This window comes from Trichoplusia ni, chromosome 5, assembly GCF_003590095.1.
Source record: "Trichoplusia ni isolate ovarian cell line Hi5 chromosome 5, tn1, whole genome shotgun sequence".
NCBI lineage: Eukaryota > Metazoa > Arthropoda > Insecta > Lepidoptera > Noctuidae > Trichoplusia > Trichoplusia ni.
This window is the reverse complement of record NC_039482.1, coordinates 3,897,154-3,922,656: the sequence shown is the minus strand read 5'-3', so window position 1 is coordinate 3,922,656 and position 25,503 is coordinate 3,897,154. Positions and strand designations below refer to the sequence as shown.

The 25,503-nt window shown below is 33.8% G+C and overlaps 1 protein-coding gene across 2 annotated transcripts; it reads right to left on the bottom strand.

Annotated features, from left to right (window-relative positions):
• Positions 1-14,835: 14,835 nt before the first annotated feature.
• LOC113494119 (protein CASC3-like) lies at positions 14,836-25,389 on the bottom strand. 2 transcript variants are annotated; one of them, XM_026872270.1, is made up of 3 exons: positions 25,069-25,379; positions 24,728-24,805; positions 14,836-15,129 (listed from the first exon to the last, which is right to left on the bottom strand). In XM_026872270.1, the coding sequence occupies exons 1-3, from the start codon at positions 25,156-25,158 to the stop codon at positions 15,025-15,027; spliced, it is 273 nt and encodes a 90-aa protein (XP_026728071.1). In that variant the 5' UTR covers positions 25,159-25,379; the 3' UTR covers positions 14,836-15,024. The 2 variants fall into 2 exon arrangements, with proteins under 2 accessions (XP_026728071.1, XP_026728072.1); XM_026872271.1 differs by lacking the exon at positions 14,836-15,129 and adding an exon at positions 18,994-19,786 and having other exon boundaries at positions 25,069-25,389.
• Between the last annotated feature and the right edge of the window lie 114 nt (positions 25,390-25,503).

Below are 25,503 nucleotides of genomic sequence, written 5' to 3'. Positions count from 1 at the left end.
TACGAAATTTCATAATTAGGTTATAACAACTTTGTGGTTCAAAAACTTTTTGCTCAACATGTTACTGTGGATTTAATTTGTTCAATTTGTTAAACGTTATTTGTTTATTCAGGCCTTTGTTCAATGTTTTGATATATTCGCTAACATTTGTTACTGTATGTGATATGAATTTGTGGTTATAAAGTTTCGGGGAATTTATTGCTGTGACTATTTCGAGCCATATTCGTGTAATGTGAATTTAGAAGTTATAGTTCAGTTTTATTTAATTGTGGTTTAAAGATAATTAATGTGGATGGGTTGTGTTTTGTTTGTGTACTTTGGACTGTTTTGTTGTAATTAGCGAGGTCTGTTTTTTTGTTTACATTACTCCATTTTTTATGCTGATTGGGGAATGAAGTGGTTCTCTTAATGTGGAGAAGGATTAACGATTTTTATTTAAATAGTTTGAAAAAGCTAGTTTGGAGATTTTGGTGACAAATTATGAACTACGGTTTCTTCATATCAATTTCCAGTTTTACGATATTTAATTGATGACTCCTTAACTGTTTGGCTCAAATAAAACTTTGGAAGACAATGCGAAATCGATTTTTATATAGTCAATTGTCCAATGTTCATAGTTGCAACAGACTAACTTTGAGAGCATGCAAAAAGGATAGATGTGTTTCAAAGAATCGTAAACCACTACAAACTTTCGATAAACACCTTATTTCGTTTAAATAAGAGTTTATTTCTTCCCGTTACTTCACTATTAAAATGTTGACGAGTTAAGCTAAAGTTGACCTAAGTCCTGACAGTTCAACCCGTTAGCAAAAATGTTAAGCGAGGAAAGGTACGTTTTCGTTGCCTCACGACTAGTCGGAGCTAGCTTCTGCGACAGTATTTTATAATTGTTTATTAAAAAAAATGGATTCAATTCACACACACCTAAGAAAATGCCAAACAGTATGACAGTTCAAGTGGCATGTTGGTCTAGTAGTAAGAGTTTAAAAAAAAAAACAAACATCCGACTTCAAATAAAAAACTATTAAGATAAACGTGATTACATGTTTAAGGCCCAAATGACAGGTATTTTACTTCAAATGGATAAATATTATAATTAACAATATCGGATTATCCAGTCCAAAGTACTGAGGTGACAAACATAAAAGAACTACGAATTGACAACGTCTTCGTTTTTCAAGTTGGTTGGTAAGGGACATAGCTCTACGCCGTGTAGAGCACCCTGCCACAGCTGCAAATCTTACTAGAAGAGACATCTCTGGGATGTAGAGTATCATGTCGCCACAACAACTGCAACTTTCACAAGTGATATGCCAGACGCAACTACGATCGGTCGTCATCACAGAAACTTACCTTAAGGAAGGGTTAGTAACTGTGGTTATATAAATACTAAAGGTCGAATGTCTGGCGTCAAGTGACATTCATAGGGTGACGCATTCCTGAATGTCACTGGCAGTTTATTAGTTTCAGGTTTAAGTGGAAATACCTGACTCTGTTTTTAATTTGTAAAGGTGAGAATAGAATGGAGTTTTATGTTTAGTATATTGTGATAGAAATTGGTTCGTTCCGGACTATTTCTTATTAATTTTTAAGATTCGCAGTTTATTTTTTAGGTCATATTTTAGAAATGAATTTTTGTTATCACTTGTCCTATATAGCCATATGCACGGGTAACAATATCTTAACTCATCTTACGTACGAACGGCACTTATGTAAGTGGTCTTCTGAAATGTCTGACTTTTAATTTGACTCAACATTGCACTTGACAATGAATGAAATATCACATGAGGGTATCATTTTGACTGATTGTTTTAGAAAAACTGTTGCTTTTAGAATTTTTAGCAGTAACAAAATATCTAGTCAAAATATCCTCAATCTATAAGATTCTTTAAGATGATAAGGTTTAATAAACTTGTCTTTCTTTCCTGCCTTCAAATATCTCTTGTTTGTTGGTTGGCCCACGAAGCTTTTTTTCATGAATTCGAAGACGGTGACTGGATTTGATCCAGCGACTCTTGATTTGGCAGCCATTGGTCATACCATTTGGCTATCGCTGTTGTGAAGGGTAAAAGTCGATATAACTTACTAAAAATATTTCACAGAAAAAGGATCAAAATAACCTGGCCAGTAATTTCGGGAAACGATAAATTTTTGTTCAAACTACGACTCTCGACCCCTGTTACAACCCCTTTTTAATTCATAGCGGCTTTCCTACAAATATAGGGGAGCATCTATATTTAGTCCGCTTGAATAATCCTTTTGAAAACAGAAAAAATATTTGAAAATACAGTTTTTTGGATATTTTCTTGAAAATCTATCGAGATATAATCGAGTTCAGTTTCGATAAGAATAGCATGTGGCGTTCGACAAAAACGTCATTAGGTAAGGCCTTGTTGCAGACTTTGTAAAGTCACGCCAATAAGTCCTTTAAAGCAGTTGACAACGCAAGCAAGCAATGACAGTGACCAAAAACCCAGGGAAATACAAAAAAAAATAAGACCAGTCAGTTAAAAATATGGTATAAGATACAAATAATTCTTGCCTTAGGCAGTTAGTTTGATTGGACATACTCTTTTTTAAAGGCATAACAATACCTCTAAAAGCAAATAGCTTCTATTGCAGTTGTAAAAGTGAGACAACATACTACACTGCGAACAGCAGCGTCACTCTTTCTCAGCTGCAACGGTATTACTATAATGATGGTTGAATGATGGCCTCTAAGCTGTCTTTTTTTTAAAGCTACATTTAGGTACAAGTTACAGAGACAAAGACACCCAAACATAGAGAAAGCAGTCGCGAATCACACAGAATGCTTGTCCTACGCGGAGATACAAGAAGACAGAATGTCTACAATTAAGCTGTCGACATGAACATTGATTGTATGTGATGTTGTCCGCATTTATTTATTTATTATTTATAATTAGTTGCTTATTATCAAAATTAACGATTAGCGTATTGTCTAAGGAAATTATTAGACTATAACTGCTAATTAGTTGGTCGTTGTATATGTCTGCCTTTACTGCATGAATGATTTAGATAATAGTTGAACATAAATTAGGTACTACATATATTATTGACATGATATAGGTTTCGTTTTCGGATCACATTTATGGGCAAAATATAGACTTTACGGGGAATCAATCACAGGTAAAGCTACGCTCGATATGGTTGGTCCGTAGATGGTTGACCATCTTTGTCAAAACGAGTTCCTCCGTGTTTCGGAGGGCAAGTTAAATTGTGGGTAATTTATTCATACACCTTTGGCAGTCGTTTCAGGTAGTAAGAAGCTTTAAAGTCTAACAACCAGTCTAACTAAGGGGTATCATGTTGCCCGGGCAACTGGGTTCAGAAGATCTGGTATGCAGTCGCACCTTGTAAAACACTGGTATTTAGCTGAATCCGGTTAGACTGGAAGCCGTTCCCAACATATGTAGTTGGGAAAATGCTAGGCCGATGATAGACTTTACGGTTAACAATGCTGCGATGAATTTATTAGGCATGCAGCATGTTTGTGCGGATTCATAATTATTTTATTAGACCAATGGTATTAATTTATTATTTATTCACAAACCAAGTATATAATCATTTGATTTCAGTTTACTCACGTGTATTTATCGGGAAAGCTCGACTAGTTTCGACCGAACCGCGACCTTGCCGCTGCCAACAATAATCGTGTGATCTCTATAAATACGCATGAGTAAATCATTATCAAATAATCATTTTATATACTTTAATTATCAATTTGTTTATTTACAATTTAACAGAGTTAAATATTTACAGTACAATCATTAGCTATATACAAAAAAAAATAAACAATAATTAAATCAAGGCATCAAAAAATTTATCGGCATCGCTGCCGGCTGAGAGTGTGCCCGAAAGGCTGACAGCATTGCCACGTTGAACGGCGATTATCAATGATCCTATATCTTCTATTACAAGTACAGGAGTAAAAAGTTTGTGGTCCAAGGTAGCAGTTGCACTCTAATAAATCAAATGAATGAGATCTTAAATTGTAAAAGCCTTTATTCTTCATGTAAGTAATAAGTCTGGGATTATTTATGCAAGTGACATGGATTTTTGTGAAGACCCCCGCGAAACAAGGATCAAATTCCTTAATGCGGGAGTTGTTTTAATTTTTAAAAGAATTAAATAATGTTTTTCGTAGTTCGGCAGTTTAGACATATAAGTAACATCTAAACAAACATTCGCATATTAAGTTTATTTTCTGTTCATAAATAAACCATACAAACATTGCAAATAAATATCTTTTATCTTTATACAGTGATCTTGATCAAAAAAGTCTTATGACGACAAACAACAGTTATTTTTTAATCGATTTAAAAGCCATTCAAATCTTTCATGGCGATGCTATTAACATCACTAAAATACACCCTTCAAACTACAGCATCAATGCATCACCTTATTTATAACTTGCAGACTTGTCTAATAAAAGCTCATTTTCGCCGCAACAATCACGCTGTGGTTGTCTCTGTCCAACTTGTTGGTTAAGTGTTGCTATCTCGCTCCGTCACTAGTAGCTGATCAAGCTTTTCTCGATTCGATACAGGTGCAGTTTGTAGTATATGTAAAATTATTGTATGCTTACAAGTCTTTTTGATAAAGTGTATTAATAACGAAATCCTATTACTGAGACATCGCTATCTGTCCGTCCGTCCATTACCAGGCTATATCTCATGAACCGTAATATCTAGAAAGTTGACTTTTCAAGTTTTCCGAGGTATTGTATTATAAATGATGGTACATCAAAAACAGGATTGAATTTAACATTGCTTTTTAGTCACGCTGTATTTATATACTGAGTTTAAATAAAAAAAAGCGTAAAAATATAGCTAACCATTTTTAAGCACATGAAAGAATGAATGAATGAAATATAGTATCTCGCCTTCGGACTTACATAGGCATATTTTGTAATACATCTTTATCTGAAATCTTACCATATACTGTGCTCTGCGGTTGACCTTGCGTAACTATGATGGATCAAGTTTTTATCTCTCGCTGCTCCTGCGTCACGCCTGACGGGTTCCGTATCTTATTTTATTTGTAAGCACTTGTTACATACCTTTGACTATTTGAGGCGACACTTTTATGGCACTTGCCGTACTTAACGATGGAACTAGCAAAAAGGGCATTGATATGAATAGATATATTGTAAGGATAATTAGGTGGATATAATAATGTTAAACTTATAAATAATTGATGTTTATTGGTCTTCTATTTCCTTTATTAAATCTATGTTATGTTAGTAATAAAGCACCTATACATAGATATTATATAAATTGAAAAGGCTATGTCATGTTGAAATAACACTTTATACATGCATATGAATATAGGTATATTCAGAAAATATATAAAAAAATCCTTAATATTTTTTTAGTCCGTCTGACAACCTGTCTGTTCCGAAATGGCTGGACCGTTTTTCACGGACTTTATTAGCATAAAACACTTGAATGTTTGACATACCTTTAAAACCATCTCTACAAACGTTCAAACATGGTTTGAGTCGTCCCAAAAACCTAAGTGTTTGACTCAATAATGTTTGATGTCTCAGAGGCGCTGTGCCCGGCAAAAAATCAGCTAGTTAATTTTCACAGCAAGAAGTTTCCAAACAAACTGTTCAACATCGAATTATATTTTATTATAAAATGGTCTATGACAGATGTAGGTCGAGGGTCAGAACGGTACAAAATTAATGCCTTACTTACCACTTAATGTTACTTAAATTGTAAAAGCGAGACAGCGCTATAGACGGCATAGAGCGGCATCTCTTTCCCACACCTTGAATGATATAACTTTAAACGGTTTTGGTAAGTCGGAAAAGTTTGAGAAATGTTTCCAAAGTTTTATTAAATAAGTACAAGGAATAACATTGTTTATCCTTGTTAACAAAATCTTTATGCTTCAGGAAGATAATTTTATTTTGTTTAGAAGAAATTTGCAATTAATGAGGCGTTTGTAATGGATAGGTAAGGAAATAAATCTATTTAAATATTTTTCGAAGTTTTTAGTAGAAAATACTTTGATTATTATCATATTGAAGAAATATTATCGTGGGCATGGAAGAGAGACCCTGTTTCATCATCATCAGGGAAGACTTCTAGAATAGACTTCTAGTTTAGGTAACCTTCTCGGACCTCCTCAACCCAGTTACCTGGGCAACACAATACCCCTTAGTTAGACTGGTCAGACTTTCTAGCTTCTAACTACCCGTAACGACTGTCAAAGATGTATGCATAACAGCCGGGATCCACAATTGAACATGCCTTCGGAAACACGGAGGAACTCGTTGTGACGAATGGTCACCCATCCACAGACCGACCGTGTCAAGGGTAGCTTAACCTATGATCGACCGATTTGTGCAGTTGAAGCTTAGCCACGAGCTATCATGCATCCAGAAGTGAAATAATGAGTTGGTCTAAACTGAATACTTAGTCATTTCATATCGAAGGAGCGGCGGCTGGCAGCGTTTTTATATCACAAATAATTTTGAAACTTATCTTCCTTAATAAAAAGGTCATAGTCATTTGAAGACAGGAGACGCCCGGGGTTGAATGAGCTTTATAGCAACTCGCAGCGCTTTTTTCAGCCACTGTTGTGAAGACTGATCTTTATTGTTAAAATGACTGCACTGACAGCCAAGAGATAAAAGATCACCACGCCAAACCCACCGCGCACGACGTGTCGTGGGTTAGAACCCTGCGTAGTACAAGAATATGTGTGATTTACGAATTGAACTTGCATGTTTTGATAGTAACTGTCGTGAGAATGATTCATTATTAAATGATGTGAGATGCGCGGCCGCTGACGTCAGTTCAACTCGCGATCCCGCCGCGTCTGCTCATGATTAAGGACTCCGGTTGGGTCCGAAACTAGTCGGGCTACCCCGATAAATACGCGTGAGTAAACCGTTACATCATTTAATAATGAACTTGCATGTGACTATTTTTTGCGACACAAGGATTAATTTATTTAGCGGTTAAATAAATTAATCAATGTGGTGCGGATTTTATCTTTAAAAAAATTAGCTACCTTGTTAGTCTATCTGTAGGTTAAATGCAATTGAAACAATAGCTTAATATGAAAACATTAAAATAAAGCTCACGTTGTCACGTATTAGCCTATGTAATTATGTTATATTACATAATTATTTAAAGTAGCTCCGTAGTTTTTAAATCCGCTCAGCAATCACGAAAGCTTAATTTAACTAATATTCTAAATACCATTTTTTTTGTTTTGAGTGTTATTTTTTTACCTGTTTACACTTAAATGGCTTCACAAATTTTGATGAAGGTTCATCAAATTTTGGCTTCATTTTATTTGACTGCGTTGAAAAAGGGGTTTTAAAGTTATATAACCGCGAGCGAAGCCAACACAAAAAAAGCTATGTAAGTGTAATATAATTTATCGATTGCTTAAAATCTATTTGCCATTTTATTTTTCAAAAATAATGGCTTTAATGTATTAATTTGTTAATAATTTAAAAACAGACAGATATTATTTTATAATCCAGATCCATTTTAATTTAGTACCTACCTTTAATTCTAAATCGCACAATCGCAGTCGCAATGCCTCAAAAAAATTAATTGTCCCGTTCTAAATTCTTTACTTATTGATCTAAATAAAATAATATACTCAACAATAAATTCCAAAAAAGTATTAATAGGTATATTTAATAACACCGTGAAATAATAACTTATTTCTAACTTCTTAATATCAAATTCTAATTCCACCATTAAAGAAATATTTTCACTTAAGCTCATTAGCAACTTGGCTTCTAAATAATATTATTATGGTAAAATAGTTGCGAACACGCTACCTCATAAACAACTAAACAACTTAAATAATTATTTACAATGTTTATAAACGCAATCTTGGATAAATCGAATGAGTCCTGCAGAGGGGAAAGGGATGGCTATATACGTTTTGTTGTAAGAGTAAAAGAGATGGCAAAAATGCATATGTCACAGAGTATATTAATAGTGTAGGCAAATATTGTTATTTGGTCGCTAGTTTTGGTTGTAAATGGTTGATTTTGTGATAAATATATAAATGTTTTTTTTTTTATGCCAGTAGAAGTTTATTTTATTAAAATATGTAGTGTATATATTATGTATTCACATGGAATTCCATATATTTTTAACTATAAACGCTTAATTTTATTGGAAGTAATTCAGAGGCAATTTTTGATAAGATCAATAAAGGTTTCTGTAAAAGTTAAAACGAAAGGACTTAATAAAAGTTATTTTTTATTTATTCAACTATTAACTTGAATTAAATACAAAAATCTGTACCGTAACAAAAGAAAATCGTGGTTATAAATAAACACTCGTTCAAAACAGCAGATTTATAAAAATGTCTTAATCCCATAAGTCTGAATTACTCACACCACTTCATTTTGAATCTAAACGCCAAATTAATGTCACCTAGAAGCGCCATTACCCATAGCTTCTTCCAAAACATTTAATTAACACGCATCATTACCCTTTTAAAAACAAAACAAAAAAAATGTCGCGTCTGTCATTCTAATGAATACTCTATGGTATAAGGGCGGGAAAACATTTAGTGCCCTGCCTGGCTTCGCGCCTTGCGGACGTCGGGTCGTCATCTTGTATTCTCGGAAATCGAACGCCGCGTTTGACATTTCGTGTTTTTTTTTTTAATAATTTGCGAAAAAAATAGTAATTGCATTGCAGCCATTTTGGATTTTTGGTGATTGAACTATTTGGCTTGGGGATTATTTGTTCGTGTTTTTGTATTGAATGTGTGGACATCAGTGAATTTGGATTATATGGTTTATTATTAATGGTAAGTCTGTTTGTCATATACATAATAGCAATTATGATGAAAAAATATTAATATCCAGTCATGTATGGTAAAATAATAGATTTTATTTGCGGCGTTCTGTAGACTAGATTCCGTTCTAGGATAATTAAGTAGTCGAAATTCTAGGATTATCTTGATGATAATTATGTCATCTTAATTTAAGCTATAATTACATATCCTAGTTGTCAGAAATTTTATTTTAATTGATAATTAATTGGGAACATAAAATCATCAATATTGCTTGATAACAATTTATCTAAAAAATAATTATTCTATTCGAAATTGGGTCATTAAACACGTAATCAAAATTGATTTATTTTACATTAGGTTTTACTGCGTGCGTAGCATTTTAACCTAACAAATCACAATATGTTTTACATATCTTTAGTTTTTGTAGCAATTACTGGCCCTTGGCAGGGCAAAGTTCTCCCTTAGATCATCCGCTCTGTCCGGTCTATTGTTTTTCCTTCCATTTTTTTGTACATTAATCTACAATATTGATAATATGGTTTCTATACCCAATTGGTAAAAACAATGCCCTCTTACTAATGCTCGCTATCGCATTTATACTTCAACATTTAAAAAGCAAAATCTCATGAACGATAATACCTAGATAGATGATGATAGTCCTAGATGATGATTTCACCGTATATCAAGTAAAGAAACATCGTAATTAAGCAACTTTGGTATAACAGGTGACTATTTATTTACTATCTTTTGGTATTATTAAGCCTGAACCTTAGTTCACGCATCTGATTCGTACTGCACCGGTTTTTGATGCACCTGTATACTATTAGGTCTATCATGTATACGTTTGGTGTAATGACGAAAGTAGATTGTGTGATGCTATATGTATAGGTATATAGAAAGGCAGAGTATTACATAGAAATAGGATAAAAGTTTAAAAAAATTATGTTTACTAAATATTAAAATAAATAGTAAGTATGTAAGTAGATAATGTCAACTAATAGTGAATTAGCGGCAGTAAAAAACTTTATTATTCATTTCAATGTGCCTAATATTTGAATAGCCTTAGATTTCATAGAACAAAGAATGTTATTGATATTTGTTTAAAACCATAAATATATAAAGATATCTCCAATTCTATCTATAATGTACGGTATACGTAGCGATTAGTGTACTTTCGTGTTAAGAGATGGCGCTGGGTGTCTTAAAGGTGTGAGTAAAAGAAGTTTAATGATTGAGGTACAAAAATATGGCATTGATTTATTGAGTTGTAAATATAAGGTATGATCCGGTCATAGTTTTATACCTGCCAAATAGCGACAATATTTTGCTAACTTTACAAAGAAGCGCAAAGTCCTTTGACTTCTCTAATACCTATAATTGGGCATACTTAGTTCTATATCTATATCTATCTATAATTGAACAATATAGCCTTCATAACATAACAATAACTAAATAAGCTCAACCTTAGCTTAAAGAAGCCAAAAAAAAAAACAAACCTTAAACCAAGAACATAATAAATCCAACCCATAAACACATCATGACCATTGTCAACCATTTTGCACTACTGCGGTACTATCGGCCATATGTATACGGCGATAACTAACGCAACTAAATTAATGACGTCACAAAGGTCAGTGATACAAGCTGTATGACCTCGTAAAGGTCGTGTCTCCATACGTAAGGGTAGGTGTACATGAGAGGTGTATGAAGGATTGCAACGCATTGCCATACACCGACACAAAAACGAGGATACCGTAGCACGGCGGTTCAGGTTTAGTCAGTAAAAGTCTGACACTACCCATTTCCTCCCCCGAGGGAGTGGGTGTCCATGAGGATTCCCCCGCCTTAATAAAAAAAAAGGTGTACATGAGAGTTTGATTCTGGACTCGGTAACTAACAGTGGTTATTAAATGATGTAACGGTTTACTCACGCGTATTTATCGGGGTAGCCCGACTAGTTTCGGACCCAACCGGAGTCCTTAATCATGAGCAGACGCGGCGGGATCGCGAGTCGAAGCGCGATCCCGCCGCGAGTCGAGTCGAGCCGATAAATACGCGTGAGTAAACCGTTACATCATTTAATAATGAATCATTCTCACGACAGTTACTATCAAAATACTAAGAGTGGTGTTTCAAAATCTAGGAAGGAAGTAGTAAAACCGGTGGAGTACGAGTGGGACTCGATGCGTGTAGGTTTCGGTACAAGTAAATTTGTTAAGAAAAGGAATCGGTTTGAAAACAAACAAATTCTGATGATAGGTAACCTGAAATTTATTTGTTTTAAATCGATTAAACAAATTTCAATTCATCTACCTTATAAAACCGTTGCATACTTACTTAATAGTTGTACAGATATGCATAATTTGACTATCCAGCTATAACAGTTCCTGAGATACAGCCTATTGACGAACTGACTTACAAATAAAAAGACAACGAAGCCAATCTTCCAGATTCCGTTTTAATCCAAACTCTAAAGACAGGATAAAACTATGTAATATTTCTTGCGTTTTATTGAATAGAGTAAGTGGATATAGTTAAGATGATGGCTGATGGTTATTCCATAAACTTATGCCCCCCATGTAAATGCACCTTAACAAATACCTATTCAAACGATATATTCGTAACACTATCCTGTATGCTAACACGATTCATCATACGATCACGATGTATCAAAGCCATTGTGTACAAAAATACGGTAATATTGACATAGAAAATAATACTTGTGGATTGACTGTTGGTTGACAGTTATGGCTGTATTAATTTATTGATTTGGTATTTCTTTAAGGGTTTACGGTACTGAACCTTATTATTAAAGCTTTGATATTTGTTTGTCTGTCTATCACTGAGTTTCATTTCATGATCCGTGTTAGTTAGCGAGTTCGTTTTTTATACGTAATTTATTTTTTTGCCGCGCCGCAATATGGTATGTTATCTTAAACTAAAAATAAAAGATCGACGTTAAGCAATGGTTGTTACGGTTATAGATTTGTCACCCAACCGACTTAATTTTTAGCCTTTTTATACAGGACTCTCGGTGTCTGAGTCGCACTTGACTGGTATTTATAATTGAAGCCAAATCGGGCAAAGACAGTGTTTTCTGTAAATAGGATTTTTATCCTATGCACATAACATATTATTTGAAATGAATTTTTTACTATTATTTGAAAGATGCAAATGATCGCTCTTACCTTCCTTCGCTCTGTTCCAGCAGACTATATATTAGACATTAAATCAATAGTCATGTCCTCCAATTTACCGTAAAGAAATAACAAAGTCCATGTCAAAATACATCCAAATAAAACACCAACTAATTTCATAAAAAAAAACACATTGAAAATCTCAATTTCACACCAGTATCAAGCATCCTTAACGATGGTGTAATCAACCCCTTATTCCGGAATCAAAAATCACAAACTTAAGGGCAACACCTATACATAATTTGTCACACACCGCGCGGTTTCACAAGACCTTAAATCAACTTTCCCTTAACCCTAGAAAGATAATCATATTGTGACGTACGTTAAAGATAATCATGCGTAAAATTGACGCATGTGTTTTATCGGTCTGTATATCGAGGTTTATTTATTAATTTGAATAGATATTAAGTTTTATTATATTTACACTTACATACTAATAATAAATTCAACAAACTATTTATTTATGTTTATTTATTTATTAAAAAAAAACAAAAACTCAAAATTTCTTCTATAAAGTAACAAAACTTTTAAACATTCTCTCTTTTACAAAAATAAACTTATTTTGTACTTTAAAAACAGTCATGTTGTATTATAAAATAAGTAATTAGCTTAACTTATACATAATAGAAACAAATTATACTTATTAGTCAGTCAGAAACAACTTTGGCACATATCAATATTATGCTCTCGACAAATAACTTTTTTGCATTTTTTGCACGATGCATTTGCCTTTCGCCTTATTTTAGAGGGGCAGTAAGTACAGTAAGTACGTTTTTTCGTTACTGGCTCTTCAGTACTGTCATCTGATGTACCAGGCACTTCATTTGGCAAAATATTAGAGATATTATCGCGCAAATATCTCTTCAAAGTAGGAGCTTCTAAACGCTTACGCATAAACGATGACGTCAGGCTCATGTAAAGGTTTCTCATAAATTTTTTGCGACTTTGAACCTTTTCTCCCTTGCTACTGACATTATGGCTGTATATAATAAAAGAATTTATGCAGGCAATGTTTATCATTCCGTACAATAATGCCATAGGCCACCTATTCGTCTTCCTACTGCAGGTCATCACAGAACACATTTGGTCTAGCGTGTCCACTCCGCCTTTAGTTTGATTATAATACATAACCATTTGCGGTTTACCGGTACTTTCGTTGATAGAAGCATCCTCATCACAAGATGATAATAAGTATACCATCTTAGCTGGCTTCGGTTTATATGAGACGAGAGTAAGGGGTCCGTCAAAACAAAACATCGATGTTCCCACTGGCCTGGAGCGACTGTTTTTCAGTACTTCCGGTATCTCGCGTTTGTTTGATCGCACGGTTCCCACAATGGTTAACTTATACGGTTCTTGTAGTAAGTTTTTTGCCAAAGGGATTGAGGTGAACCAATTGTCACACGTAATATTACGACAACTACCGTGCACAGGCTTTGATAACTCCTTCACGTAGTATTCACCGAGTGGTACTCCGTTGGTCTGTGTTCCTCTTCCCAAATAAGGCATTCCATTTATCATATACTTTGTACCACTGTCACACATCATGAGGATTTTTATTCCATACTTACTTGGCTTGTTTGGGATATACATCCTAAACGGACACCGTCCTCTAAAACCAAGTAACTGTTCATCTATGGTCAAATGAGCCCCTGGAGTGTAATTTTGTATGCACTGATGGATAAAGAGATCCCATATTTTTCTAACAGGAGTAAATACATCGTTTTCTCGAAGTGTGGGCCGTATACTTTTGTCATCCATTCTAAGACATCGTATCAAAAAATCAAAACGATCACGACTCATTACAGAGACGTACACCATTGACAAAGATCGATCAAAGAGGTCATCTGTGGACATGTGGTTATCTTTTCTCACTGCTGTCATTACCAGAATACCAAAGAAAGCATAGATTTCATCTTCATTCGTGTCACGAAATGTAGCACCTGTCATAGATTCCCGACGTTTCAATGATATCTCAGCATTTGTCCATTTTACAATTTCCGAAATTATCTCATCAGTAAAAAATAGTTTGAAGCATAAAAGTGGGTCATATATATTGCGGCACATACGCGTCGGACCTCTTTGAGATCTGACAATGTTCAGTGCAGAGACTCGGCTACGCCTCGTGGACTTTGAAGTTGACCAACAATGTTTATTCTTACCTCTAATAGTCCTCTGTGGCAAGGTCAAGATTTTGTTAGAAGCCAATGAAGAACCTGGTTGTTCAATAACATTTTGTTCGTCTAATATTTCACTACCGCTTGACGTTGGCTGCACTTCATGTACCTCATCTATAAACGCTTCTTCTGTATCGCTCTGGACGTCATCTTCACTTACGTGATCTGATATTTCACTGTCAGAATCCTCACCAACAAGCTCGTCATCGCTTTGCAGAAGAGCAGAGAGGATATGCTCATCGTCTAAAGAACTACCCATTTTATTATATATTAGTCACGATATCTATAACAAGAAAATATATATATAATAAGTTATCACGTAAGTAGAACATGAAATAACAATATAATTATCGTATGAGTTAAATCTTAAAAGTCACGTAAAAGATAATCATGCGTCATTTTGACTCACGCGGTCGTTATAGTTCAAAATCAGTGACACTTACCGCATTGACAAGCACGCCTCACGGGAGCTCCAAGCGGCGACTGAGATGTCCTAAACGCACAGCGACGGATTCGCGCTATTTAGAAAGAGAGAGCAATATTTCAAGAATGCATGCGTCAATTTTACGCAGACTATCTTTCTAGGGTTAACAAGATAAAAGAAAAAATACATATCCAATGTTTTTAGGAAATCTATTTGACGGGCTAAACAGTTCTGTCAAATACTCTATTCAACAGCATTGTCTAGACGTTCAAGCATTTTGAATCACCATATATAGAAACCGCACGGGCTGGTTCTATGAGGCCCAGGAGAGAGAATCGTAGAAGGATTTGGGGGAGGCCTTGGCCCAACAGTGGGACACAGTGGGCGAGATAAAAAGAAATATAGGATTGAATAGTTACCTCGCAGCAGTTCTATCGTCGTGCTCGTAGAAGGTCCCTCTCTTTGGGATGTACTGAGGGTTGCTCCTGTCCTCGTCATCGTCTACTCGACGTTCGGCCTCCTGAAATTATATAACATACAATTTAGTAAGAACACTAAACATATAAATGTACTATTGACAAACGTATGACTCATATAACTTCCTCTCATCACTTTGTAATGTTCCAAGTAAGGGACTTCCCCGTTTAAAGAATTACGACTAACGATTGGCTCTCAACAAGTACATGAAGTATCAATATTATTCATGCAAATTGCATAATAAAAGTATGCATATTAAATGCGTAATACAAGGGCATTGATGTCACAATACAATACAAATATCGTACCGTGTGAATATAGGCTAACAATGCTCGCAACGATTTCTAAAATTAGAATTATGATATGTCAGGAAACATTTACAGGGCTTTTATTACAAGGCATTAAAGTCCAATTTCATTATACTTTTTAGCTCTGATAGACAGGCATAGTACTTGGTTGAATTGCTTGTAGTAGCTCTAAAACCAGGACTTTCGGCGATGTGGAAGCGAGATGACGATACTGGTACTGTAGAGCATTGTCCTGCTTCCACATTAACAACAGTCAAGTTATAATAGCTCAGATTAGTGACACTACAATGAAAGTCAAACAAGTTGATACAAAAGTGAACCTTAATGCCTTGTATTAAAAGACATGTGATCGCAAATAGAGCTCAGATGAATAGTTTTGGGAATAACTTAGATAACAAATAAAACAAGCATAAAATTATCATGGCATTTAGATCAACATTTATCAATAAACTATTCTGTTAAGGAATTCATAGAATCTAAAATGCGTGGGAGATCCGGTAGCCCTCTCATTTTAAACGTCGGCATTGACCCAGGTACCATTCACAGGTATTAATGTATGCGAAAATAACATCATAGTATATTTGTTGCATTAACTTAGAAAGAAATAAAAGGACACAATATACTCGTATGCATATTGTATACTAACTAGCTGTTACCCACGGGTCCACCCGCTACATGATTCCATGGAAACAGAAAATCAGGATAAAAAACTATCCTATAAGTTAATCCTGGTTATAAACTATCCGTGTACCAAGTTTCGTCTAAATCCGTTCAGTGGTTTTTGCGTGAAAGAGGAATAATCATCCATACATCCATACAAACTTTCGCATTTATAATATTAGTAAGATATGGAGTAAGATAGTTACTTCAATTCTATAGCTAGAGCCAAATCTCCCTATTTAGTAAGTACAAAAGGACTGGTTCCCAAAGTTTAAGGGAGAAGCAATAGTTATAATAGAATAACAGTTGGAGCAAAGATAACTGGTCATACAGCCGTTGTTGAATGGACATCTCTATTCTATAGCGTAGTCTATTCACCTCTTGTTTAAACTAGCTTTTGCTACCGGCTTTGCCTTTGTTGATGTCGGGAATTAGGGCGAATAGTACCACATGTCGCCTTTTAAGTTTTAATATATTAGTTGAGGATAAGTTATGAAAGTGTAAATAGATACCTACAGACCAATTTTACTGTTAGTATGTTTATAATATACCGGTCACTTTACAATGACTACGAAGTACCTAGATGACTTACATAAGGCATGCATAATTCTAGATAATCTTCAAATTTCGAGAAAATTGAATAGGTTAGAATAAAAAAAAAAACAAGATGATCGGATATCATGGTTCCGATAAACTTTTAAAACGAATCCAAAGAAGAAACGTGCGTACAACGTATTTTTCATTCATTCATAGTCATTTTAAACTTTCCTTATTCGATCAAGACAAAACAATATAAAAATAGAGATAAAAAACTTAAACAGTAACGGTAAACTAATAAGCCAGCACAGTTAGTTAAATGTAGAACAAATACACAGGCAAAAAGATAATAAACGGATTCAACCAAAGACCGAATATGACTGAGACATCGTTGGTCTAGTGGTTAATGGTTCTGGCTACGAAGGTCGATGGTTCGATCAGCAACGAGGACATATATTTTTGTGGTTTGTCGTGTCTGGTTGTATTTTTTTAAGGAGGAATCTTTAGATAACTTCTCGGGGGGAGGGGGAAGCGGGCAGTATCAGATCTTGCTAGACTGCCTAAACCTAGACTGCCGTTCAACGTGTCTCGCGTTTGGCCAGTACGTGGCAATGCATTACAATAGTCACGCAACAGATTCTAACACCTATTTTTGATCTCATAGCGTCTAAGTCTCTAAAACTTAAGCGTCCAAACAGTCGTCTTTAATAAGGGAAGGAAGAAAAATTTCCCTTGGCTGCTTAATGTCTTCATAATAATCAAGAGGAATGAAGAGACGAAACACATTTTAGAACTTCGCTTAGTCATTTTTGCATTCGGGAAAAAATACGTCGTCGAGAATCGGAAACTTGCGTTGCCTCGTTCAAAAAAGCTTAAGGAGATACGCAGATGCGAAAGAGGATTGAATAATAAGGATGTTAAGAATTAATAGTTACGTTACGAGGGGAAACCAGTGCCCTTCAATAGTCAGGTGCCCGCGAATGGCACATGTCTCAAAATGCGAGCCGAAACGAGGTAATAATAAGTTTCGCACGTGGTAATCGTTAACCCCAGTTTTGTATTCACAATTTTTAGTGTAAGTATGGATATAACTGGTTTTAACGTCCTTTTATATGACGAGTTATCTGTTATGTTTTAATTTGGGCACTTAGAGTTCTAAATGTCACAGTATTTTACAGTTGGGACAAACATTACTGTGAATTTATATAGCGAAATTCAGTAATGATTGAATGAAGGACTCTGGATTCCGGCAAGTGTAACATCAATCGCACGTTAATAATTATTCCTGATTTCCAAACTTATGAGCGGGTTTACTTGTGTTGCTTGTGATACATTTAAAACCCTTGAAATAGGTCAAGCTTAAATTCAGCGTGGGTTTAAGTTAAAATCAATTTCAGGTCTTTTATGATGCCACGTCAGGTTTTTGAGAAAGTGTAAACACGTTGATATTTTTAAGAATCTTTGTATTACAAACTGGCATAGTAGTCGGGCATTCTATACGCATGAATAAATCAACTTAAGTCATTCTTTCGCACGCACTATTAACACTTTCCCTTTACTTAGTATTATCAACCGATCGTTGCAACGGTACTTGGATTAAGATGTGTGTGTATATTTATCCTACAACTGCAACCATATTTTTAGATTTAGACTTAGCATTAGAGGAAATTGGAGTAAAAAAAAACTAAAGGCTGTCTTCTTTTTGGTTTCATTCAATACTTCTAGTCTCAGAATTTAGATTACAAAAAGGTAGAATTTTAAGCTATTTTATAATAATGCATTTTGAATAAGGGTAGCAACACTTACAACATAGCACAGCATCAATATACAGATTCCCGTTACAATTCTCAGTAGCAAATCCAGCTTTGCTAAAACAGTCCTTATATCCACAACATTAAGATTAAAATTATTTACTTCGATAACTTCACGGGTAATTTAATCGAAACTGTTTCAGTGGTTTAATGCAATAAACAGACTTTGTACACTTTCTGATTCAACAAATTAATGGTTATGATATCAAAGTGTATATTTGTATAATTAATTATTATAAATAACTATAGGTCAGATACAAATTAGTAGTCATCTCAACGCAACTTTGCGCCAATCGTTGTGTGTGGATAACCCTTGTAATATACAGTGATGTTGTACTAATACAAGTTTTATTTTTATGTCACTGTCAAACAAATTAAATCTTCTGTAACAACCGTACGCACACATAACGGCGCGCGCAGAGACGAGTAAAATAACTAATTTGTATTTCGTCTGCCAAACTGCTTAACAGTTTTATCATCAGGTAATTTATATCTTATATAAATAGGGGAATAGGGGTTCATTTTTATAATTGTTCCTAATTATAAAAATGAACTATATATCATATCATCTCAGCCTATCGCCGTCCACTGCTGAACGTAGGCCTCCCCCAAAGAGCGCCAACCTTCCCTAATATCATATATCTTTAATTTATATTAAAATTTCGTATGTTGTACCGATTAGATATAAGTTACTGATCTTGATCATAAGTTGTTTTATGTGTCTATGAGTAGTGTAATTGGTTTTTACCGTTCTATTCTATTCAATAAATAAATAAAAATGAACCCCTATTCCCCTTGATCTCAGCATCACGAGTGACACGAATGGCACGACCGATTTCGCTAATTCTTTTTTTTTTTTTTTATTGTCAAGTTGGTGGGTTGGTTGGTTGGTTATCATGAAAGAAAATAACTAGCGCAAAAAAGGATCGAAAATTTTAGAATACTAAACCATCGTATTAAGTAATCCTGACTTATGTTACGATAGTGATTTATTGGATTCACCTCCGCCTCAAATAATATAAAGTCACCGAGAACGAGACCTACGAATTCACGCGGGTGAAACCGCGGGGCGCAGCTAGTATTACACCTATATATTTTTTTAAAGATACATCTAAGTAAATGATATCTAGGAATGTTTACAGAGATATAAGATTCTGAAGTGAAGATCTTTAAGATTGAAGACGCTTAAAAATAATAGAGAATGATTCATATACTAAGGTATAAGTAATCCTTCATATTGGTCAGTTTTTGTAGCTGAATCATTTGAATATCTGTATAAGAGTATCTGGACTCCCTTAGTTGACAACTTGTTTGTTTCTTTCTAGTATACACCGCATAGATCAAAGAGCATTGGTAATGAGGTAGTCGCGTGCAAGCAGCTAGTCTGCAATGAAAATAATATTTTAACATTTTCAATCAATCAATCAATCAATAACTTTATTGCATTCCATAATGTGTACAAAGCTGGTAGGTAAAATTAAAAGAAACAATTATGGACCCTGTCGGGCACAGCAAAATTAGTTTTTTTAGAGGAGAGGATGAAGAGCGCTTTTTAACATTTTAATATTAAAATCAAGGAAGAGAATCTTACTTTTACATATTTAATGTAGATTTATTTTATTTTAATTATTTATTACTTTTTTACTATTAATCTTTATTACATATTTATATATTATTAGTTTATACTATATACATTCTATATTATATATAAATCTTTATTCATTGTTTTATATACTATATGTATTTTTTATTAACTAAATAGTAAGTATATAATTATACATTAAAGATATGGCACGGTAAGTGAGGTAAATATATTAATGTATTAAGTATTGCTTGTTTGTAGTTAGAATTTTATTTGAAGTATTCGTCGATTGTGTAGTAGCTTCTATCTAAGAGAAATCGCTTCAGTTTATTGCTAAATATATTGTTTGATTCTGTATTTTTTATGTATTCTGGTAAATTATTATAGATTTTAATGGACGTAACAAACGCACTAGAGGAGTGCATCTTTAATCGTGAAGTTGGTAGATTGAGTCGATTTCCATGTCGAAGTTTATATTTTGTTTGAATGTCTTCTCTTTTATTGTAGAATTGAGGGTATCTTCTTACAAAATTACAAATTTCAAATATATAGAGACAGGGCAGAGTTAAGATGTTTAGTTCTTTGAAGTGTGGTTTACATGAGTCGGTGTCTTCGATGTTAGTAAGTATTCTTATAAGTTTTTTCTGTATTGTAAAGAGTAAAGGTGCGTCTGTACTGTTACCCCACAATATTATTCCATATTTAAGCCAAGCGAACGCGTACGCATAGTATGTTACCATTGCTGTTTTGAGGTCTGTAGTTTTCTTTATTTCTCTGAGAGCATATGCAAATTTAGATAACTTACTTTTTAATTTCTGTATGTGAGGTTTCCAGTCAATATGCGTATCTATATCTAGGCCTAAAAGGGTGAATTTATTTACTATTTCTAATTTCGATCCTTTGTATTCAAAATTAATATTTATGGGGTTTTTTTGTCGCGGGTGAAAAGCAATTATTTTTGTTTTATTAAAGTTAATTTCGAGGTTGTGTTCGTTCATCCAAAATGTTGTGGTGTCAAGTAAAGATGTTAGTGTTTGGTTTAAATTATGGTTATTACTACATGATGTTAGAATAGAGACGTCATCGGCAAATAATACGCTCTTTTCGTTTATGTGATTAGGGAGATCATTAATGTAGACTAAGAACAGTAGGCATCCTATGACACTTCCCTGCGGTATGGAGGCGTTTACGGGTATGTTTTGTGATCTGATTTGTTCAATATGTTGAGTTTGTGTATTGTAGTGTTCTATTTCAACGACTTGTTCTCTGTTTTTTAAATATGATGTAAACCAGTCATGACTTTTCCCGCGGATACCTATGTTGTAGAGTTTATTTAATAAAATATCAAATTGTACTTTATCATAAGCTTTGGTCATGTCTAGTAGTAGTCCAATAGCATAATTTTTATTATCAATAATTTTTAGTGCTTCTTGGATATACTTGTAGACAGCCAAAACAGTGGATCGGTTCTTGCGAAATCCATTTTGGCTGTCATTGAATACACTATATTTTTCGCAAAATGCATAAACGCGGTTACACATGACTTTTTCAAATATTTTTGATGCCGTTGGTAGTAGTGCAATTGGACGGTAATTGTTCGGGTCTGTTTTATCGTTTTTCTTGAAAATGGGTTTAATGAGCGCCTTTTTGAGTAGGTCAGGAAAAATACCTTGTTCAAAGGATTGGTTTATGAGTATATAAAATGGCAAGGTTAGTTCATTAGCGCACTGTTTTATTAGACTGGGTGGGAATTCGTCAATTCCGTGGCTGTTTTTGTTCTTCAAGTTTTTGATAATTATATGTTTTGATTTCGAGATAAATGTATCTGGTATCTTTTTGTAATTAAAAGGTTCGGCTGCATTATTATTATACTGGGTTTTAGCAGAAATAAAATATAGGTCATAATTAAAATAAATATTAAAAAAAAGAAAAGAAAGACATGATTTCAGTAAAGATGTGTTTTTTAAGAAACGCAATTTAGAATATTTTTTTTCTTTTTCTCCATTCCATTTCTGTATTCATATCAGATGCGTACCAAATATATGACATAATGTCTCTATGGATTGACATAAACGTTTTATTGCTGTAGTACTCGTAAACGTATTGCATAAACACACATGATTCATATACAAAATACATAAGTAATCAAACCAACTGTGTGTGTGGTTATAATCAGCAACAAAAGATTATAAACACCATCAGATATCAAGTTCCAAATACTTTATGGAGACAGTACAGGTTATGATTTTTTTTTTAATTAATACTGACACAAATCAGAATCTGCTACTAGAATCTAGTATAAGTTGGTGAATATCAGAAACGAAAACGTTTCAAACATTTCTGATAGACATCATTCTGCTCTATAGCACACATATTCTCCACAATATTATCATTAGACACTACTGTAGTACATATTATTTTCCGAAGAATCACGCAGTTGTTTGACATTTGAAGGAAAAGCCTCGCAAAGCACTAAGGTGCAATTTTTTTATTTTTTGTAAGAAATCATGCTAGCATTGCAATTCGAAATTTATTCATATTTATAAACTTTTTATCCAAAATGGTTAAAAGCGGACTTTTAGTTGTTTATATTTATAGATTATCGAATAACTTGACCCCTCCAATTCAGGTGCAATATTTATCAATATTATTGTAGGATCATTTAATAATCATTGTTAGAATATTCTAAACACTATTTTACACATATGTGTAAAATAATAATATGGTATTGAGGTAAATCCCGTAAACTGGAAGCCTGAAGAGAGATAAAGAAAGAGAGAGAGAGAGAGAGACAGAAAGGGTAAAAAAATATTGTTTAATGACGGTTTCCTCTCGCGTTTTAATAACCAACCGTCAAAAATCCTTCATCATAAACTCACGCCCTCCTAATTATGAATCCGTTCAACGAAAGTCACTACAATGAATTAGTAGATTTTTTACTTAAAGTCTAGTTTTCACAAAAAATAGTCTAAACTTTATTTTAATTAAATAAAAATGCTCTGCAATGTGTGCTTAGGTAATTATTTTGGTATTAAAGTATGTGTAACCACTAAATTATTCAGTCTCTGAAAAATATGTAGACCGTAAAAAATTAACAAAAAACCTAGACTACAATTACTTTTACTTTTTTATAATGGAGGTTGATGTTTCAAATGTAGGTCAGACTAATATTTATTTAATTATTTATTTTGAACAGTCAGAAGCAATATCAAACTAAACTTGGTTCAATGGTTGAATTACTTTCCTTCTGCATACAATTTTAAATATTACTTGACCTGATGAATTTAAAAAGAAATTTGATTGATTTCATTGCAGAGCTAGCCAGTTAGGCTGAAGCAATGGGGGACAACTGGAGGGATAGAAGAGAGGTGTTAAACCTGCAGTTGGACACTAATAACTAAAAAAAATAATGAATAAATAAACACTTGTAGTAAACAGCCACTGCTGATCATTTGCGTAAGAAATTAACCACATATTAATATTATTAATTTAATAGTACTAAATCATTTGCTTAATTAACCTGATTTATAATATTTGAATGTACATTTTTGCTAGGTCAGTGGCGGGATTATTATCTAGTCAGATATGTATGATGCTAGCTTGGGAAAACAGAATATTTAAAGTAAGGACAGGGAGACCTTTGGCACTAGTGGGTTACTTGAGCGAGCTTACTTTTACACACTTAGGTTCCAAATGGGACCATTGTGTATATTCTCAAATCTATCAGTGGGAATTTACATATAAGGCTAGAACTAAAATTAACACCAGCTGACGGAGAGACTTTTTGTACTTTAAATTCCAATAAAATTCATACAAGTATTTGTATCAATCTTAAAACATACTTTTCACAATAATATAGAAATCAATCCACAATTACAAGTAAAATCACACATCAATCATTATTCAGCCAAACAAACAGTTGAATTGACAACATCCTATATTTAAAGTTGGTGGTCAATGCCCAGTGTATGGTTGACGAGAGTTCATAAAAAAAAAAAATTTAGAGTGTTTTTTTTTTTGTTAATCTTTAACAAGTCATGTATATTACAGTAGCCAATTTGGGTTTTTGTATTGTATTTGAGTAGATAAATAAATAAATAATACAAGTTACATGATGACTTAAAAGTGCTAAGTTCTTATAGTTTGACCTACTTTTGATTCATTGTTTTCAATATGTAATGTGACATAATGTAATGCTATGCAGGTGTTAGGAAAGTTCAGGTCAAGATCAAATTGATGATTTTGTAGACGTTGCAAACATTCGGTTAATTTTAGTTTTTCTTATTGGAATTTTGGTATTGATTTGGTGTTGATAGTGACAGGTTTTGTTATTGTTTTTATATTTTAACTGACTGTTTGCAACTGAAAACTACCAGTCCTAAAAAATCTGAACATCCCAATATTGTAAATGTATGGTTTAAGTAATTAAATACACTAATGGTTAACAGAAATAGCAAGTAATTATATAAGTGTTTAATTAATTTGTAAATTGTAGAATTTGATTTGATATTAAATAAAGTTAAAGCGAGCTATTTATATTATTTGAAGAAAAATATGTCTTGTTTTAAGACTAAAACTTTATTATAGTTGGAAAACTGTTGTAAAATCGAGTATTTACTGTAATATATATATCTAATATCACTTTTTCTTATAATAATTATTTCAAGTAAATACTAAATACAGTTTTTCAAAGTAGGGTATATTGAAAACTTATCAAAGAGTTCACAAGAAAAGAGTATTTACCTTATTTTCAGGATCCTGGTCAGAATGTTCGGAGTCACTGCCCTGCGAGTCGTAATCAGACTCCTGCTGCCCTCCATCCTGCAAACACCCTTCCACTTTAAGCAACTGCATTTTACACACAACAAAACTCTTTTGTTTACAACTACGTGGCGGTAACGTTTCTAAAATTAAAGTCTAAACACATCGGCGGCGTTTCAGTGAGTGGTGCCCAATTCGTGACCTCAATATAACTAAAAGAAATGGACATTCCGTCACGCGAACCGCCCGAGAGAAAGTGAGCCGTAATACTTTTTAGCGCCAAAACGAAAGTTTACTCTATTGTGGGTAGCCTCTGTACTTACGTTCACGGAGTTATTGAGCTCGATCTCTTGCGATGCGTCCGAATACTCTCCGGAATCTTCATGTTCTCGTCTCCTAGTCACGGACGTCATATCGGCGTCCTCTCTCGTTACCTGAAGTACTTCCAGTTTGACGGCTTAATTATATTCTTAACGGATAAAATGCAGCGTAATCGCGCTCGTTATACCGTCGCTAATAAGAAATCCCCTCTCGTTTTACGAAAAATGAAATGAAAGAACGTCAAAACAAGGGGAATCTAGCGGCCATAAAAAAAGCTACGTTTCGTTGTATAATGTGCTAATTCTGGTAACCGACATTATTGTAAAACACCTGTTTAGTTACAAACGTATTTGAGAATAAAACAAAAAAATAATCAAAACTTCAATGTCTTATTTCTTTAAACTATATTAGAATAGTTCAACAGACGCTATTGTAAC

Bases quoted from the DNA above. Each gene is read 5' to 3' on its own strand.
- LOC113494119 (XM_026872270.1), bottom strand. From the start codon at position 25,158: ATGACGTCCGTGACTAGGAGACGAGAACATGAAGATTCCGGAGAGTAT. The intron at 24,806-25,068 runs GTAAGTACAGAG...GGGTGTTTGCAG, and splicing joins AGCTCAATAACTCCGTGAAC to GATGGAGGGCAGCAGGAGTC. The intron at 15,130-24,727 runs GTAAATACTCTT...ATATAATTTCAG, and splicing joins ACCAGGATCCTGAAAATAAG to GAGGCCGAACGTCGAGTAGA.